At 32.3% G+C, this 19463-nt stretch overlaps 2 protein-coding genes across 2 annotated transcripts in view; both read right to left on the reverse strand.

Moving 5' to 3' along the window:
• Positions 1 to 4333: 4333 nt before the first annotated feature.
• Positions 4334 to 13417, reverse strand: LOC143067452 (uncharacterized). Its single transcript, XM_076240732.1, has 4 exons — positions 13284 to 13417; positions 12385 to 12552; positions 11318 to 11494; positions 4334 to 5726 (listed from the first exon to the last, which is right to left on the reverse strand). Exons 2-4 carry the CDS (start codon positions 12550 to 12552, stop codon positions 4518 to 4520), a joined length of 1554 nt encoding a protein of 517 aa, XP_076096847.1. The 5' UTR covers positions 13284 to 13417; the 3' UTR covers positions 4334 to 4517.
• Positions 5099 to 19463, reverse strand: part of LOC143067453 (glutathione reductase, mitochondrial-like) — a 180419-nt gene continuing 166054 nt past the window's right edge. Inside the window, exon 12 of the mRNA XM_076240735.1 lies at positions 5099 to 5125. Within this exon, the coding sequence (XP_076096850.1) occupies positions 5099 to 5125 (27 nt within the window). The remainder of the gene's footprint in view (positions 5126 to 19463) is intronic.

A 19463-nucleotide genomic window follows, 5' to 3' on the forward strand; every position in this document is an offset into this window, starting at 1 on the left:
GTAAAACTACATGTCGCAGTTCGTTTGTTTTTATTGATTTTCAATATTTGCTGCAAGAGGTTTATATATATATATATATATGTATATATATATATATATATATATATATAGATTGCCTAACAATGTAATTTTAACACACTATTTTATTTAAGGATTAATTGTGGTAGCATGTTTCTATTTACTGGAATTTTAACCAATTTTTTTTTCACAAACAGCTTTTTTATTGGGTATAGCTATTATTGGTACAGGTAAAGGAACTATTCTTCTAAAGGTTCTTTTTTGGTTTTATACATCCTGTTGTTGTAGTATTATCATAGCGGCAGATAGTTTACGGACAATCATGTTTATGCTATGGTAAATAGACTTAATAAAGGTTAGCATGGATTCCGGGTTCATTTAGTGATTACGTGTAATTCCTGGTAATCTGGGGATTTCAAGTAATCTTTGAAATGTCAATACTTCCATGCAATTCCTGAAAAAAAATGATTTTACAAATTTTACGTTATTTTAACAGCCATAAAAACTCTGTAGATTTTACCTTCAAATATCAATTTAAAGTGCTATTTTGAACTTTAACATTCATAATATATGCTTAAAAATTTGTATACGAGATGTTTTGTCTAAGTGACATATATGTATAAAGAAAGGCAACATATGTGTGTTATATTTATATTAACAATGTTGGTTTTTTAAATGCATATTAAATAGTTCATCATTTATAAACGGAACAAAACAGAAAAGTTTCACTAATTATTTCATGACTTATATCATCTCTGGAACTACATAACACGTTGGACTTGAAATACTTGCATGATTTAGTTTCTCACACTGTTTTACATGCACATTTTGTGAATCCTTGACATCTCATACCGATTGAGCTGGTCCTGCTCTTGAGCGCTTCCGATTCTGTCATTCTTATAGTCATCGGCTTTTAACCCATGATTAGTTTTTGGCTTGAACTAGCCTTTTGAATATTTATAGTCTCCTTTCAGGCGAAGTGCGGCATCAAACCCAAGAGATAATTTGATACGGAGCCAGTATCCCATCTCTGTAGCTCGTCTTCAAGATAGACTCACAGAATCTTGTTATATGGTCTGAATAGCTAGTATAAACTGATTATTGCCATTATGCATCTTTTGTATGTCTAGCAGGCATCTGGCCTCTACAGTATCCTTAATCGACGTCAGACAACACCTTTATTTGGATTACTTTGTCTCAGCTGGTATTCTCCACAGCAGGTATTTCTATAGCTTTATTGGAAATTTCCAATATTTTGTTCCTCGCAGTATGGTTCATGGCCATATGAGGTTTCTTAATGAAATCATATGTTTCCTTTATGATGAATTTTTTTTTCATGATTTCATCCGGTGATTCAAATTTCTTAATCAGTTTACAATTTCACCAACTGTAAGGCTTCATACCTAAAGATAATTGTCCATGTTAAACCACAAATGATGCGTACAGACTTGATCTTTGTTTAACTTATAACAGAAGGTTCCCTATTTAATTTTTTAACTTTTAGATATTTGAAAACGAATATTTCTTTATGGCAGTATTCATTTATCTAAAGTATAATTAAACCAACTGTTTAAGTGAAAACTACACAAATTTCAAATATTTAACTAAGCAAGTTGAATTATCACCTCCGTAACACTTCGTATTAGGCTTATTATGTTTTTTCTTCCGTTTACACCCATATATCACAACCACTGATATTAATCATACTAATAAATGACAAAAAAGTGTAAAATGTAATACCACACGACAGAGCCGAGGGCTGGTTTAATAACAACCATTCGATATATTTATTGTATACAAATTACGAAACAGAACGTATTTAGTCTATCACATATATACTAGTATTTCAAATAAGCATTTGAAAACAAATCTCTTAATGCATGATACAAAATATCAAATAGCATGAATGTAAAAAATTACGTGACCTATCGAGTAGACCCTGTCGTGCCGAATGATTTAACCGTCAAATCACACTAAACACTTAACCTAAACGCCATCTATGGGCAGACAATTCAGAAGAAAATATTTTCATTCTAATTCATAAAATCAACCGACTGAAGTTATATTTCTTCTTCCGTTTACACCCATATATCACAACCACTGATAATAATCATATTAATAAATAACAAAAAGAGTAAAGTGCAATACCACACGACAGAGAAAAATTTCAAGGGCCGAAAACTTAAAGAACGGGAAAATTTTAAAGGTGATCTATATCACTCAATAAAATTCTGAAATTAATACGACAGAAATTATGTAAAGAATCCTTCAAGATACCATCGTTTGCCGTTTCGGAACACCATCTACCGTGCCTCTGAAAAAAAGTCTGGTAAACCTAAATTAGCACAAGCACTTAGGCTAGCACCTTCAGACCTAACACTGTCAACATATAATACTTAATATCAAGAATAAACGGCTGAAAACGTCAAAAAAAGAGCTCGCGTATCTTAAAGTATGACATCAACATGTTAACATTTGGTCAATTTTCGAAAAAATAATCTCGTCAGAATTGCTAGAAATATCAACCCAATGCAAAAATAATTCCATGTTTTCACTCGACACTTATACGAATGTGTACGAGCAATTAATACTGAATTGCCATCTCTCAATTTGTATACGCCTGTTCTGATATGTTAAATGACAATTGCCATATAACATTCTAAAATAACTTAAAATACTCCCTTCTTCGAATATTAAGCAACTCAGAAACTCGCAAAAGCAATGAAACACGTACAAATATTTAATAAGCTGATAATACAAGTTACCAAAATAGAAAATAAAAACATAGCATCACACATTTTATGCAGTTATTCTACCGAAACAGGCTCCTTTATATTCGTAAGAGTAGCCAAGCTACGCTTCGCATCTTCTAGTAGGTTAATAACTAGAGACGAATTCGTCTGTAAACATGATGATCCCATTACAGAATGTATCCACTTAAAAGAGTAAAACGGTTGTTTAACTGGACTAACAGTGTTTCATGACTGTGTCAATGCAGCTAAATATACAGCAACGTAAAAAAGCTTTTGATGGTACATTATAACCATTTTCAATTCCGTTTGATGCAGCCCAATTAGTCCATCGTAAAAAAACTCTGATAATAACCTTTTGTAGTAGAAACTGCTCGAGATTCCTACATCAGTTCTGAGAAAAAAATCACTTTACTAACTAGCGAAGCAGAAAGAGTCTGCAATTCGTCCGAAGAGTGCCTGCAAAAATATATTTGAAATTGAAAAAGGAAACATTACTAGTAAAAGCTATCTAAAATTAAAACAATCATCTAAGTACTATGCATCTAATTCTCATTGTAACATCCGTAAAATACATATAAAATCTCAACTCAAAAACTTACTGAAATTCAAGTTCTAGTAAATCGAGTAATCTATACCAAGAGATCAAGAGAGACTTATCATACATGCTGACATCTAGGTGATATATATATATATATATACTACATGCTCACATTAAAGTGATATATAACACATGCTCACATCAAAGTGATCTGACCATATCCTCAGTGTCCAATATCTTCTTGCTACAGTTCCATTAAGTTATGGGTAGCAGAAACTCTGCAGGGAACTGGTGTGAGATGATATCGAACACTCCTGGAGTACCAAAATGGGGATATACCTTTCCTATAGATTCTAAACAAGACAATGCTTAACTTTTAAGCAAACAACAATCCAAATGACTCAGTATAACAAAACCAATCAAGTCTATGTCATGAAATTAGCAATTAGGTGTCATGATTTCTATCATGTCTATTGTTCAACTCCTATTATGATGGACAATAAACATCAAAGACTAGAAGGACTTGTGGTGCCTCTGCATTGAATAAATTAAAAACAAAAATAACTCAACATTTCACATACAATCCTGTATATCACATGTTGGTACCACACGACTATAAACAGACAATGGGTGGGATGAGGTGGGATTAAAATAACTTCACTTGCAGGCTATAAACATACATTACAGTACAAACGTTGCCTATTCTGTCAAACGTTTGCCTCCTCATTGAGTGGATATTAAACAAATGAGACAGAATCACATGGACTTCCGCCTAAGTTAATTGGCCAATGAGGTTATGACCATATCCTCAGTGTCCAATATCTTCTTGCTACAGTTCCATTAAGTTATGGGTAGCAGAAACTCTACAGACTTCCTGAAGATGAAACCCAAAATCTCAAATACAGTATAATGCCTCTTCCCAAAACTCAAAATAAAACATATCTTCTTTCTTAATATTATTTATTACATAACAAGTGTTGTACAGATAACATAATTATACATTGCTCTTAGATTCGCAAAATGTATGCATGGGTATTTTATAAATTTAACAATAATAACTTGTGCAATTTCAATTATTCAAATAAAACTTATCAAAATGATAGTTACGATGAAAACATTTTAATTACCAATGCAAGTACAATGAATATGGTGCAAATACTTCATTAAACTTCCTCAATCTTAGGGCTAGATCACAATTAAGATTACTTTTACTCTTTGTTAAAAACATGAACTAAACTAGAATAGTCAGCTTGTTCTTTAAATACAGTTTCAATATTTTCAGACCCATTTGCAACTTGAGATAATCTCAATGCAATACTGCCTGCATCAAATAATGTATGAATTCTACTATAGTACTCGGCACTTGTTCTGCCAAACCAACCAATATGTTTCATTGCCTGGTCTACATTTTCAGCTGCCCCTGATAAAGCCATGGTAACTGCACAACCTGATCGAAAGCTATGGGGGGTTTCTCCTTCATAAATTCCCAACAGTGATAAGTAATAACGCAATCTCTCATACATGACAGAGTAATTGACAGCCTTATCCAACACTCTGCCTTTTTCAGAAACTATTCTGAACAAATAACCTACTGACATATCAACTGTACTGACTTGGCAAAAATTAACATAATCAAGCAGACCTTGTACAGGACAAATAGACAAGTCATCACACTTTTTAATAACAAATGTATTACTCTTTCCCTTATCACCTCGGAGTGTCTTTCCAAACGTATGTTGAAAAACCAAGCCACTATTATCATTTAATACTTTTACCTCCTGAGCAACAACTAAAGAAAGGTCACTAGCCCTATCACCTGCAAAAAATTGTAGTTTCATCCAAGCTCTATCTCTATACAGAATATACCTCTCCCGTAATGACAGACCAGGGCTTTTAATTTCCCTATCAATGTATGAACACATTGCCTTAATTTTTGATAAAAATATAGGCTTAGCTTGTTTTGGCAATACATGTGCACTGGCTTGTTCTTCCCTGATTAGTTTAAGATATTCTTTTACTATGGGGGCACAAGCAGGGTTACCAGACTTAGAAAAAATGTCCCAATATCTCCCAAAGCCATTATCATCAAATATATTAACCAATTGATTAATCACCCCTTCAACTGTACCGGAAGCCAGTCGTTTTGGACAAAAACAGTCAAACTCCCCCTTTTGGCCTAAATGTTTGCAATGAACACCGTGAATAGTAGTTTTTCCAGAAAAATCCTTCCAAATTAAAAATCTTCGAATATCATCAGGTGTACAAACTGACAAATGTTTGCAATCTAAATCTTGGAGAAATTGGAGAAAAGAACCTTGAAAACTTTTCTTCCTCTTGTGACCTGATGAACAAGTTATTCGTTTATCTAACTCGTCCATTCTTCCCTCAATTTTTTCCAAATCAATGTCACTATTTATCTGCAATGACAAATATAAGGTCCATTTTTAGGTCAATGACAAAAAATTTAACAATTAAAAATTGAAAATATCTTAATAGGACTTATAACCTCAAAAGAAATACAATGCACATGCATTACCCAATAACAATATACATATTTTTCATAAATAAAAAGATTAGCAACACTGGTACATTAAAATTATACAAAAACATTCAATTCATTTTAAGTTCACTTGAAATATCCGTATTACAGATGTATTACTTCACATGAAATATAAACAAAAATAAGATCAAGAAAAAGAAACTCTGAATGCCCACAATGGCCATCTTAAACCAAATTCATCAACAACAAAGCCTTTCCTTGAAGGTGCTTTGACAACCCCTTTTTTACCCCTAGCTCCTAGAAGAATGGAGGTTGATGAACAACTAGTCAACATTGGCCACCACATAGGAACTGGATAAAGTTCAGGTACCACAACTGTGCAAGAAACTGACTGTTCCTTCAAAAAACATAGCAAAGGAAAAATCAATACATAGGGTGGATATACATACGGCCTAGCCAAGATCAGATGTGCATTTTGTGTTTCACATGAAGTCAAAAATGAGTATCACCTCAGGGAAAAACTCTTTTGATATTTTGGTTCAAAAATGGTTTAAATTATGAAAAATTGCTATCGTTAGGCTAACACTGGAAGCATTTATATAATTACATGCAGTTTTTGGAAGAAATATTTAATATTTTTATTAAATAAATGGTGTTTAAAAACTGTATAATTTTCTTTAATGGTTGGCTTCAAGACATGGTCACCAGTGTCAGATTTTTGGTCAATGACAAAGACAACAAAATATGTTTAGAATTATTGAATATCAAACATTTTAATTGAAAAAAAAATGACAAGAACATGTTTAACTCACAGTTATTTCAAACAACAGTAGCTTTCTTTGATCATTAATCTTATCTGATAAAACTGTATCTAAAATTATCTATAAATAACAAAACTTCCAAAAAAAACCCTTTCTTTTGGTGTATAGAACATTAAAATAACTTGATGCATATTCTTACAATAAACAATCAAACTTAGCAATACAATTTATATGTTTTGTCTACGGACAAGACATTGTATTCATATTTAATGAAATGCATTATTAAAACCTAATTTTGATACAGCTGAAAGTGTTCTCTTTAAAAAAAAACATATATTTTATCAGGTTTATCTATCAAATGATGCTTAACTTCGAGGAAAATGGAAATAAATACATTTTGATAATGTCTACGGACAAGACATTTTATTGATATTCAATTAAATGCTTTCAAAGATGATTGTTAAAGTTAAGATTAAAAGTTACTATTTAAATTTTAAGCTGTGTTTTTTAAATTTTGGAAAATACAAAAATGTACCCATAATTCTTTACATATCTCAATAATTTATTGATTAAGCCAAACTGAAGACACATTCTTTTAACTGAAATACATATATCTGACTGTTTAAAACAATCAAACTGTTATTAAAACTCAATTTTGACATAGTTGAATGTGTTCTCTTAAAAGAATAACATTCATTTTAACTATCAAATTAGGCTGAAATCAAGGAAATTGGATACAAATATATTGTGGTAATGTCTACGGACAAGACAATTTCAGTTAAAAAAAAATCTGTTAGAATTAATTGTGACTATATTCATGTTGAAAATACTGAGTTTTAATTTGAATAGATAACTTTCATCACCTATAAATAAGATTTAAGATCCATAGCAGACAAATAATTGAATTTAATACTTGTTATGTACAAGTGTCTTGTCCGTAGACACTTCCTCATCTGCTGTTAATACTGAAATGCAAAAGATAAAGTTAGAGAGAGAGAAATACTTTTTCTTCATTTGATTTAGTTAATCTTTTAAGGTATGCATCAACTGGAATAAACAATATTGAAGTAAAATAAGGTATGCTTTTTATGACTGATAATCTGACACTTTTTAAAATCCACTCCCGTAAAGTCATTTTACAAAAATTAAGAACACTTAAATTACCATTCATTTATTAAAAATAAGATATTTCTAAGTTTAAACAACACATAGGACTAATTAAGACCCATAAAGCCAAGCAATATTGATAAAAAGACATGTCTACGGACAAGACATGTGTCTACGGACAAGACATTCTGACATATTTTTGAATTTTTTCCTCTATTAATAGATGGTAGAAAAAAATGTTAGTAGTGTTTTCATATCTACAAAAGAACAGGAACTTAGCAATGCAACATAAATGTAATTATGCTTCCAGTTTACTAGGGAATGCATGTCTACGGACAAGACATTTTTTCACTTTATTTGTATATCCAACTTTGATGGCATATATCTCCAGCTAGGGTACTGCAATTTTGATAAATGAGGTAGTTTCTGATAATGTATATACTAGAAGAGAAAATAAAAGACATAATAGCATAAATTTAATTTATTTTTCTCTTTTATCACTACACTGAGCAAGCTAAAAACAAAAGTACAAAATTGCATAACGAGCGCATAGTATTCAACTTTTTATCATAACTTTGTAACCACTGAAGATTTTTTGTTGCAACAACCAGTAAAAGAAAGAAGAATAAATTGTCTATAACAGTGAACCAATAATGTAGTTCAAATAAAGTTCAATTATTAACTATCAATTGATAAAAAAAGGTAAATTTTAAATGAAACAACATAACGTGTAATTTTGCCCATTTTCAGCGTGTATTTTAGTGTTTTTTTTCAAAACGGTAACACCTATACATGATATTTGATATTCATTGTGAAACCCTACATCCTCTTCTTCAGTTCAAAGATGTATTACTTATGTAAAGTTTATCTTCTTGTCTTTACAAGCCTATAACATAGACCCAATATGAAATGCACATCTGATCTTGGCTAGGCCGATACATATTAGATTCTGCCTTTAAATCTTGGGAAAACACATTAACACCAGAGGTTTCTGGTGTTAACCATGGGGTAAAATGTCTAAGTGGCCTACTGTCTACTGATTGCATTACATTCGAGTCTAAAGACATAAGATCAACAGTATGTGGACCAAATCGAGAATCAACTAAAACCCATGAAGCATTACTCAACATAGTATCAGCCGTGTTCAAAATTCTAGAAGGACCATCAGCCTTATTCAGTTCAGATGGAACAAAACTTAGATGCAAATCAACATTTTGCCCAGCGACCAACTGAAATATATCCTTCATAATACAATTCAAGGCCGGACATTTGCTCCCTTGACTATTCCAGGCTCCTATTACCGCCATGCTATCAGTTAATACATCAACCCGAGAGTCTAATAAAGATTTTCCCAAAGATTGCAATGCCTTCAAAATGGCTTCAGCCTCCTTTTCATGAATAGGTCTAGTATCATCAGCCAACCAATAATCACCCATAGTCAAATGGTTGTCACCTAAATTCACAAGTGCCCCATATCTATAACCTGAAGAGTCTGTAACCATGTCAATCTTATTATGAAATTCTGGTCTCCATTTTGAGAAGCCTTCCCATTTGTCCAAAAATTTCCAATATTCAATCTCCTCTTTAAGAGGTCCAAATACCCTAACAGGCCTACTACATTTAGTACAAACAGAAATAGCAGCATTCACCTCCCTGCAAAAAAGCTTACAGCCAGGTACAGCTAATTGCATACTAATACACTTTCCAGAAAACCTTTGTAAAGTTCTCAAGTCTACCTCCTTAGAAGACAAAATAAATTCACGCAACTCAATAAATTTTTTCCGCTTATCCTCTGGTAAAATAAATGCTTGCTTTTCCGAATCAACGAAAAAACCAAGAAATTTCTTACAAAATTCTGGAACCAATGAACACTTCTTAAGCGAAAGAGTATACCCTAACCTTGTCAAAACCTCCAGCATAACATAAACCAACCTCCTACCTTCGAACTCTTTCTCCTCACTAGACTGCAATGGGCCCCCTCGAGTTACTGAAAACCTATCATCAATATATAATGTATTCAGTACATTTAATTTTCTTAAATATGATGTTACACACATCCCTATTGACTGGTATATGAATGGGCTTGCTTTCCAACCAAAGGGCAATGTTGTGTAAGTCATGTAAAATCCCCCAAACTGAATACCAAAATATGTAAATGAATGTTGACTAAGTTTAACATGGTCATAACCTGACTTTTCATCATATGTTACCATTAATGCATCTTTCTGTACTAATCTAGGAATATCTTTCAAAGTTTCAAGATGAAATGGTAAATCTTTCACCCACAAATTTAAAAAACGTTCATCATGGCATAAACGTGGCTTGCTGGGTTCGACTGTAAGTGGCATTACTATTCTAGGGGGTTAACATTCACCAACTGCTCCCAACAGCTTAACTGAACCCATAGCAATTTTCTCGCATAATTCTTTTGAAATAAAATCAACATGTTGCTTACAAATTTTTGAATTTTGAAAATATTGATTTGGAGGGATATCCGAATCATAGAAACGACCCTTAAAATTTCCTTTAAAGTATCTGAAAAAATCTGTAGCATCAACCCCATTTATAAGCCATTTTAGTATATCTTTATCATCTGTCCCTACTAGAATATCTTTCCAGTTAGACAAATGGTGATGAATCTGACCGCTTAGAAAAAGATCAGGATCACGCAAAGGAAAAGTCCCACTATCAAAATGAACACCACATGCACCATTCAGAACTTCTTCAGCCGAAGGAACGTGTGTTGTAAGTGAAGGAGTTTCACCTCCAAGTGTTACCCATGCTGGTTCTTGGCGTACTTGTACCTTTTCGGGATTAAAACCACTTTCCATTTCCCATTCTGGAACATGAATGTTGAATGAATTTAAACTTCCCAATGTATTACTATTCTGAAGAGAAAATAAAACTCTCTCTATATCCAGGAACCAACATAAGAGCACTTTAAGGAGAAACCCCTTCACCTACAATCCACGTGGAACATGTAGAACCACTAGGGTATCAGTGACCCTTGAATTGTAAATGAAGACATTTCAAATAGAGAAAAATAAAATAAAATAAAAAACAAAATATTTCACAATAAATTAAAATTCCCCAATTAATTGAACATACAAATATACGAAAAACATTATTTTCCCTTTGCAGCCTTCATTTTGTCACAGTCTCTTATCTGATGACTTGTACTCTCGCAAAACAGACAAGCACCTCTCTGACGTATTCCAGAATTTCCAAAATTTCCAGAATTTCGGGGTCTACCCCTATTATTATTATTAAAGTCACCTGGATATGGCGGTTGCAAGTAAGGCATAGCATTGTATGGATACATACAAGGAGCCTGGTATGGCGGGTATAAATTATGCAATGGCGAATCTTCAGGTTTTGGAGTAGTATCCTTTTCAGGTTGCTTTTCCTTTAAACACTTCGACACAGCTTTTGTGATTGCATCCGCAACCTTACCACCCAGTACGGACAAACACAAAGAAGAGATATCTAATTTTAATTGATGTCGGTTTGCCTGACGTGTTAACTCTTCAAAGGTATCGGCATCATCATGATTAACCCGTCTTGCAGCTTTAGCAAGTTCCTCCAGAGTAAGTAATATGAGTGAATCACTAGGATTATCTTGCAGACAAAGTGTCCTCACCTTCTCCTTTAAGTTCTTAACAACTTCTTCTTTTGTAGTATTCTCTAAGTTAGCAATCCTGTCTTCCAAATCGTCCCTCTTCCTTTTATTTGTCCCATTGTTGTTGTTGTCACCACTACTCTGCACAATGTCACCACTCATCTGCACATTGACAGGATTAGCACTAGTAGTGGGAGTCTTAAAAACAGAAAACAAAATCGGTCTTAAAAACAGAAACAAAACCGGTATCATTATTAACACACATTACATAACACCAGTCAATGCCAGTGAATCACTATTAATATCAAAATTCTATGTAAATTACCACAGTGTTGTCAATATTTTCATTTATAAATATGAATAAACATATACTTGGATTCAACCAGTATGGATTACGTCACAGTAAGACAAGTAATTATGTATTAACCAACAAGACAATTTTATATTTTTATATGCTCGTTATGTGGTACAATTTGTTGCTCATAAGTGAAGGCCACACAAAGACCATAAATGATGGCATTGTCCAATTACTTCTTAGGTTATTATCTCATTGGCATACAATTTTAGAAATTCTCTAGTGCGATCATTGATTTGTCTTCTAAGCTTGTCATCCTAGTCAATGTGCAGAATTGTATATGTAAAATTCAATAGATTTAATTTTATCTGCCAGCCAAGACATTAAATTCAAAGTGCAGGACTAGAAATTACTTACTTGATCTTGTGACTGGGTTAAATCTTGTCCACTAGGTTGCCCATATTCATTTACATACAGTATCAAACAATGTGTGGCCCACCTGGCTTCTTCAACTGTATTATCTCTATTGGCAAATTGAAGTAAATCTTGTAGTTCTGCACCAGTTAACTCCAGAACCTGATCAATAATTTAAAACAAAAAAAATGACAAATAAAACTCAACAGAGCTTTTGTTTTACTTCTTGTACTAGTAACCTTGCTAAATTTAAATAAAACTGGTTTATTTATAATGTATTACAAAACACTTGACTTGCATATGATTGTCTATAAATGGTTTTAAAATAGTAGCAAGATAAATCAAGTCAAACAATGAAATGATTAATAGTACTACAAACCTGTTGCCTCAGATCATCCATGGATAAATTATCCAATTTGTTGTCCTTTTGAAAACGGGCAAACTCCTTTAAGCCCTGTGGTTGTCCTCCTCTTATTCTCTTAATAGCTGCCACTAACCGTACCCCTTTTAATGAGTGCCTCCGTTTCAAACACGTGGGTAAAACCATCTGAAAATAAATACACAACTCTACACACTAGTCTAGACATCAAATGACCTTGCGCACCTGTTGAGGGAAATCCCCTTTTGGCATTTTTTAAAAACTATCTGAAGTACCACACATAATAAACGAACATAGGCAAATGTTATTTATCATTATAATCTTAAAGAAACAAACAACATTTTTAAAAGTGTCTATCATTTGATTATATAAATCAAATCTTATAAAATCTATGATAACACGTGTCGAGCGCACCTTTCGCCACGACGGGATTGTTGAAAATCTTTATACCTCATTAAATTTTGTGAGAAACTATGAAATGAACATATCTTATCAACCAGTTTAGAATATAAATACAATACAAATGTTAAAAAAAAAAAAACATTGGTCCTATAGATATAATTTATTTCGCACTCGACCTCGTGGTGTCGGACTTTCCGGCCAATCTAAAATTTATTATATCTCCTTGGCCCTGGTTATTTTTTCAAATTATACCTTATAACCCTTGTCATTATTCTTCAATTATATCTCAAAACCTCTTGCTTTATCAAAAAATAAATATTACCATCTCCAAATAAATCAAACCATCTCCTTGGCCCTCGCCATTTTTCCAGTATCATATCTCATAGCCTCTTGCCCATTTAAAAATGTATTATGTCTATTGCTATTCTCAAATTACATGACCTCTTGTCATTCTTATATCATATGGCCTCTTGCCATTTAAAATAAAAAATATATACCTTTCCTATGAAGTATGTTGCCAACTTGGCCTGAGCAGTCAGGACACGGTCCGCTCTCTTCAGTGGATATTAAACAAATGAGACAGAATCACATGGACTTCCGCCTAAGTTAATTGGCCAATGAGGTTATACAATACATGCTCACATCACAGTCATATATAACACATGCTCACATCAAAGTGATATATAACACATGCTCACATCAAAGTGATATATACCACATGCTCACATCAAAGTGATATATACCACATGCTCACATTAAAGTGATATATACCACATGCTCACATCAAAGTGATATATACCACATGCTCACATCAAAGTGATATATAACACATGCTCACATCAAAGTGATATATAACACATGCTTACATCAAAGTGATATATACCACATGCTCACATCAAAGTGATATATAACACATGCTCACATCAAAGTGATATATACCACATGCTCACATCAAAGTGATATATACCAAATGCTCACATCAAAGTGATATATAACGCATGCTCACACCAAAGTGATATATACCACATGCTCACATCAAAGTGATCCACAATACATGCTCACTTTAAAGTGATCTAACTGGATGAAAAATCCATCATAAATGCTAATATGCAAAATATCAAATCAATATTGCCAAATATAGCCATTTTACTCTTACCAGCTAAATAAGCATGTTTGTAAGTAGGAAGATCCATAATATTTGTCACTTCAGAAATGAAACCATCACCATATATGAAAAAGGCTTTAGCCAAAAACTGGCATAGAGCCAGTAAAGTAAAAGTACCAACAGTTTATGTTTTACTGTCGGATATACATTAAGAAACAGGTGCAACGAACAACCCGTTGATCCCTCCCCAGTTAACAGTGAAAGCGTCAATACCTGACGAATTCACATTCCATATATTTTTTATATACCTCTGCAAGATGGAGTAGATACTTTTTTATGTGTTAACGGACTTTAATTTACTAAGTCGTTTTCCGTTTGGTAGATGCAGTCTTTAATTTGTTTACTATGCCAATGGCACAATTCTTTAGTAAATTAAAGTTTTAAATGTTCTAACACGCTTTCCCATTTGAAATAGAAATGAACATTCGGTCCGAACTGCAATGTGATATAAAGAAAAACATGGAGTGTATGGCCATTGAATCCATAGCAGTGGAACTGTTAGTTAATGGTGAAACATTGTTAATATCTGGAATGTAACAAACAAACAATATAGTAATGACTCTATAAATTGCTTTACTATAACCCATGATGGAATATCTGTAAAGTACAATAATATGGGTTTTTTCCGTTGATTTAAATTACGACTTATAATAAATGTACAATTTTTAACACAATTTTTGAAATGTACGGAATGTGAAAACATTAACCTGTTTCACAAAAGAGGCAAACACAACATTAATGAGCTCATCTTAACAAATAGAAAAAAAAAACATACTCCAAAATATCACAAATTGAAACGGTGGATTCAATATTACATTGCTGTACAAATAAAAGCTGATGTTCCAACAACAACAACAACAAAACAAAACGTTATAAACAGCTAGACAAGGATTATGTGATTTCGAATAGGCAAATCCTACAATAGGTGTAGATAACGTGGACGATGTTAATAAGGCCGACTCTCGTGATCGTATAAGTTGTAGTTTGCGTTGTGTTATGAATAGAGGAAAAAAGACGTCTATGCAGATACAAAATGGATGATTTAATCAGTTGGAAAGCAAGTCCTTGGAAACGTCCGTTGTCGTCAAGCTTTATCAGCAACAATAGCAGGGGGAATTAATTAGGTGGCGCTACAGTCGTCCGTAACGTCAAAAAGTCCGCCAAATCAATCGGCTAAAAGATTGACGTTTAAAGTATTTTTTGCAACTTGTCATGCTTTTATTACAATTAAATTTTAAAATTTGTAGGTTTTGTGACCAATATAATTTCTTTACGACATACAAACATAACAAAAAATAGCTTGTTATTGCTATTCCTTTATCCTGTCCGTTCTAAAAAAAAAATAGCCATCTTTTTTGTTCGCCGAAAAAATCGATTTTTCCTAATTTGACGTTTGCGTATCCAAATACAGAAAAGAACGGTTATAATCTTAAATGTAACCGGGAAACCTATTTTAAATTTATACACTGTTTTGAAGCCATCATTTTTTTACTTTTATACATCAATTTTAGTGACCACCAGCCATGTCAATTTTTATCTGGTTTTAGCTACGTTTCTACTTCAAAACAGTAAAGTTTAGCTTCTTTTCATTGTACCTGTTTCAAAGTGCTCTAAAATACTGATTTTATTAAAGACATGAATGAAATTTTGATTAAAAGTTGTGGATTTTCACAATTCCATACGATACTTGTATTTTAAAGTAACTAAAACCCCTTTTGATCCCCTACACAAATTGACGGTGACATTGTTTTCTTTTTTCAACATACGTCATGTAACGTATATAACAAAATATGTGTCAGGGTCATGTGCATAGTAAAAATTTACACATTGGAAAAGTGAAACAACAAACAAAGATCTTCTTTATTGCGTTTAAAGCTAAACGTCTTGGAAAATTCTGACAGATCTGACAAATTATTGATAGCATACTGTATGGATGGACAAAAGCACAAAAATAGCAATAGAAAATGCATTGCAAGGAAAAAAACATATGAAAAAAGAAAATGAAGGTCAGTTAATAAAATTTTGCTTATATTATTATCTCTTTATTTAGTAAGCTATATTTTCATTCTCAATTTTATAGTAATAAGAGCAAATCTAGCTTATCAAGCCAAGTCAGCCAAACAAGAAGTTTATTCATAGAGATGTGTTCTTACAAAATCGAATTTATTCAAATGGCAAATTCTTGTCAAATTTAAGCATCTTTGATCATTATTGACGTAAAATGCACAAAATTTGTCTCACCAGTTTCATTTCATTTCCTATTACTAGTATTCAGGTAAAGTATATGCTGATACAGCAACCTGTTCAAGAGAAGAAGCTCCATTTTTTCCAAAAAGTTACTTTCATAATCTATAAAATACCCTGAGAAATAAGACTAAGGGCTACTGTGCAAGCTAAACTTAGTTTTATTTTACAATAATAATGATTCTGAAATTCAAAATTGTGTCACTTTCACTTATAATTTAAAGCATATTTTTTTACAGAATTTCTGTCAATATTTTTGGTATAAAACTTATAAATCCCTTTTTTGTATTTTACTGTTCAACTAAGAAACATACTGTAGGCTTGAGTTTAAAGGCTCTCTTAATTTGAAGAAATTTGTTGTAACTCTTTGTCACACTTTATAGAATATAAAATATATATGATCAGTACTATTTATTTAATAATTATATCAATTTTCAGAAAGATTATTGAAATTGTATAAACTATGTTTTATTGCATAAAAATATAATCAGAAGTGTTTAAAAAAAATTCTGCTAGGAATGATCCCATTCCCACATATAAAAATTACATGTAGTATATATTTCATCCGCCAGATCTAATTTCTTTCAATATAGCTAGGTTTTTAATTTTACATGTAGATGTCATTATCCACATTTCTGGATTGTTTTTTTTTTTTACTGCAGTAATATTTTGTCTTTTAATATTTACATTTTATAGTCCTTCTCTGAAAAATAGGGGGAAGTATCTCTTCTTTATATTATCATAACATAGTTATAAATCGAGTTTCGATTATTTTCTTTCTAATTTTAGTAAAGTAAACTCCTTTTTTTAATTTTTATGTATTCTGTATTTTTATGATTTTATGCATTTTGCTGGGTTTTTATTTTTGACTTGTGATATTAAGGGGAGATAACCACTTGCACAAATCGGCATAAAAACCACCGCTTCGGTTTGAAATCAATTTGACGTTTGCGTATCCAACATTCTATTGCCGAGATATTCATATCGAGTGTTTGTCTTAATGAGATGCTTTATTAAATTTAAATTCAGCCCATCATTTTTAGTTTCCTCGTAAATATTTAGATTTTTCGTTCAGGAGACTTGACAATTTTCACCCAAACTCCAAGTTTGCAGATAAAATAAAGAATAAAGGACTTTGATTTGATGTGTGAGCTTTGACGAGAATAAACTATGAATACTCAAGATTAGTTAGGTCAATAAGTTTTTATTACAACAATAGTATTCAGTGAGTTAAAATGAGGTTTGTCTCATCCGTTTTTTTTACTGAATTTTCACGGTCACGTGACTCTATTGTTGCTGATAAACTTGGGGTCAAACCGTGACCTGCTTTCCAACTGTAATGCTGGAATACGATGACGTTAAGACATAGCAACCATGACGTTACATATAGAGAGCGGTAACGCGTACAGGTACATGTATGAATCCCGCGTAATGTGATTGTCTCTATTTATCCTCGACACGACACTATTAATCAAACTAAATTTGTGAGTATAGTTGAAAACCACAGACCAAAAAGAAGGCACTGTATAGTAACCAGCACCATTTGTGATGACATATTTAGAAAATGCATTATACAAAAATCAAATGCTACACACCAACTATTTACATAGAAGATCAAAGAAAATCTTGGAGAAATATCGTCAACAACGTAACATTGTTACTAAATTAAGACGACAATCAATAAGAAACTATTTTATAGAGCGTTGAAATGGCGGTCCAAAACAAAACAGATTTCTGGCCAACAATTTAACCCTTGTTAAAAAACAAAGGAAGATATTTTGACAACAATAGTGTATTTTGCAAAGTTCATGACATCAAAATGATCAGTCAAATATTGCAGAATTTATTAAAAATTATTTTGTTTAGGTAGCCAAAGACATTAGCAATGATAGTTGTGAGGTAAATGATAATTATCCAAGCATGAAAGCCATTATTGACAATTGTAATGGTGAGGATAGTTTTTCTTTTGAAGAAATTAATTGGGACTTTGCTGAAAAAGAAAACCAAAGTACCAATGTAAACAAAGCTACTAGCTTTGATAGTGTATCCGTAAAAGAAATTAAAATAGCAAACCAGTAATTTTTAAGCCTATTACAAAACTTTGACGTCAATACGAAGTTCAGGATTTTCTGACCATATAAAGGAAGCACAGTTTGTTCCATTTCATTAGAAGAATAGTAAGAGGCAAGAAACTACAGACCTGTTAGAATACTACCGGTAGTGTCCAAAGTATTTGAAAGGGCCAATATACCTGTAGCTTATAGAATATTTAAGTAAGATATTGCATCCTTCTGTCTATTTCTATACCACACAATGGCTGTAATACAGCACTTCTAAAAATCATTGAGAACTGGAAAATACAATCTGTTTCTCTTCTCTTCTTTTCATTCATACTCCAAGCAAATCTGATACACTCAGGGAAATAACAATCCAGTGTTAAGTTCACAATTGTATTTCCTAGACACCACTTCCATGAATATTCAAAACAGTTACCTTAGTTACTGGTCACCAGATAAATGAAAACCCAAAATTGAGAAAAATGTGTACTTTTAGGTAAAATTCCAGATATTATATGAAATCCCTATCAATGTATAGGGATAACGTGTATATACTACACTGCTTAGAATAACATTTGATGCTTAATTTAGGACTTGCGTAAAATCCCCGATTAATCTTATTATCTGTTACATTTTTTTCAAAATGCTAATTCGTATATTTGAATCGATGGAAGATTATTATTTGTTTTGTATTGGAATTGTGTACATTAAAACTGCAAGAATTATGATATCTTTTGTAACTATTTATTACGTTGCATAATGAAATCTACTCCTTCGAGATCAGAGTGTAGACGGCATGGTTGTAATTTCGACATGTACATATGCTCGTTAGTCTTACCTTTACTGACTGTGATTGTTATTTGTTTACGGTATTATTTGATGTAATGTCTTTCATCTGGTTGTATTATTTATTATTATTTGTAGTATTTTGAGGATCATAGTCGTAGTCGTGTTTTGGAATTTTGGATTATCAATTCTCTTCAACGTTGTATTTGTTTGGCTTTATAACTGTTTTGATCTGAGCGTCACTGATGATTCTTATGCAGACGAAACGCGCGTCTGGCGTATTACATTGTAAGCATGGTACCTTTGATATCTATTGACTACTTGAATTTCTTACTATTTATTTTACATTGGTCTATTTAATAATATTATCATCAAACCTTATGTCTACTATTGGTCCGAGACCACAATTATTTCGTAGTGCATTT

The sequence above is a fragment of the Mytilus galloprovincialis genome, chromosome 3 (genome assembly GCF_965363235.1).
Source record: "Mytilus galloprovincialis chromosome 3, xbMytGall1.hap1.1, whole genome shotgun sequence".
Classification (NCBI taxonomy): domain Eukaryota; kingdom Metazoa; phylum Mollusca; class Bivalvia; order Mytilida; family Mytilidae; genus Mytilus; species Mytilus galloprovincialis.

What these genes read in the sequence shown, in the direction of transcription:
- LOC143067452 (XM_076240732.1), bottom strand. Translation starts at nt 12,552, where the DNA reads ATGGTTTTACCCACGTGTTTGAAACGGAGGCACTCATTAAAAGGGGTA. An exon ending in TGGATGATCTGAGGCAACAG is followed by an intron (nt 11,495 to 12,384) that starts GTTTGTAGTACT and finishes TCTGTTTTTAAG; the next exon opens with ACTCCCACTACTAGTGCTAA. An exon ending in TTAAGAACTTAAAGGAGAAG is followed by an intron (nt 5,727 to 11,317) that starts GTGAGGACACTT and finishes TTGTCATTGCAG; the next exon opens with ATAAATAGTGACATTGATTT.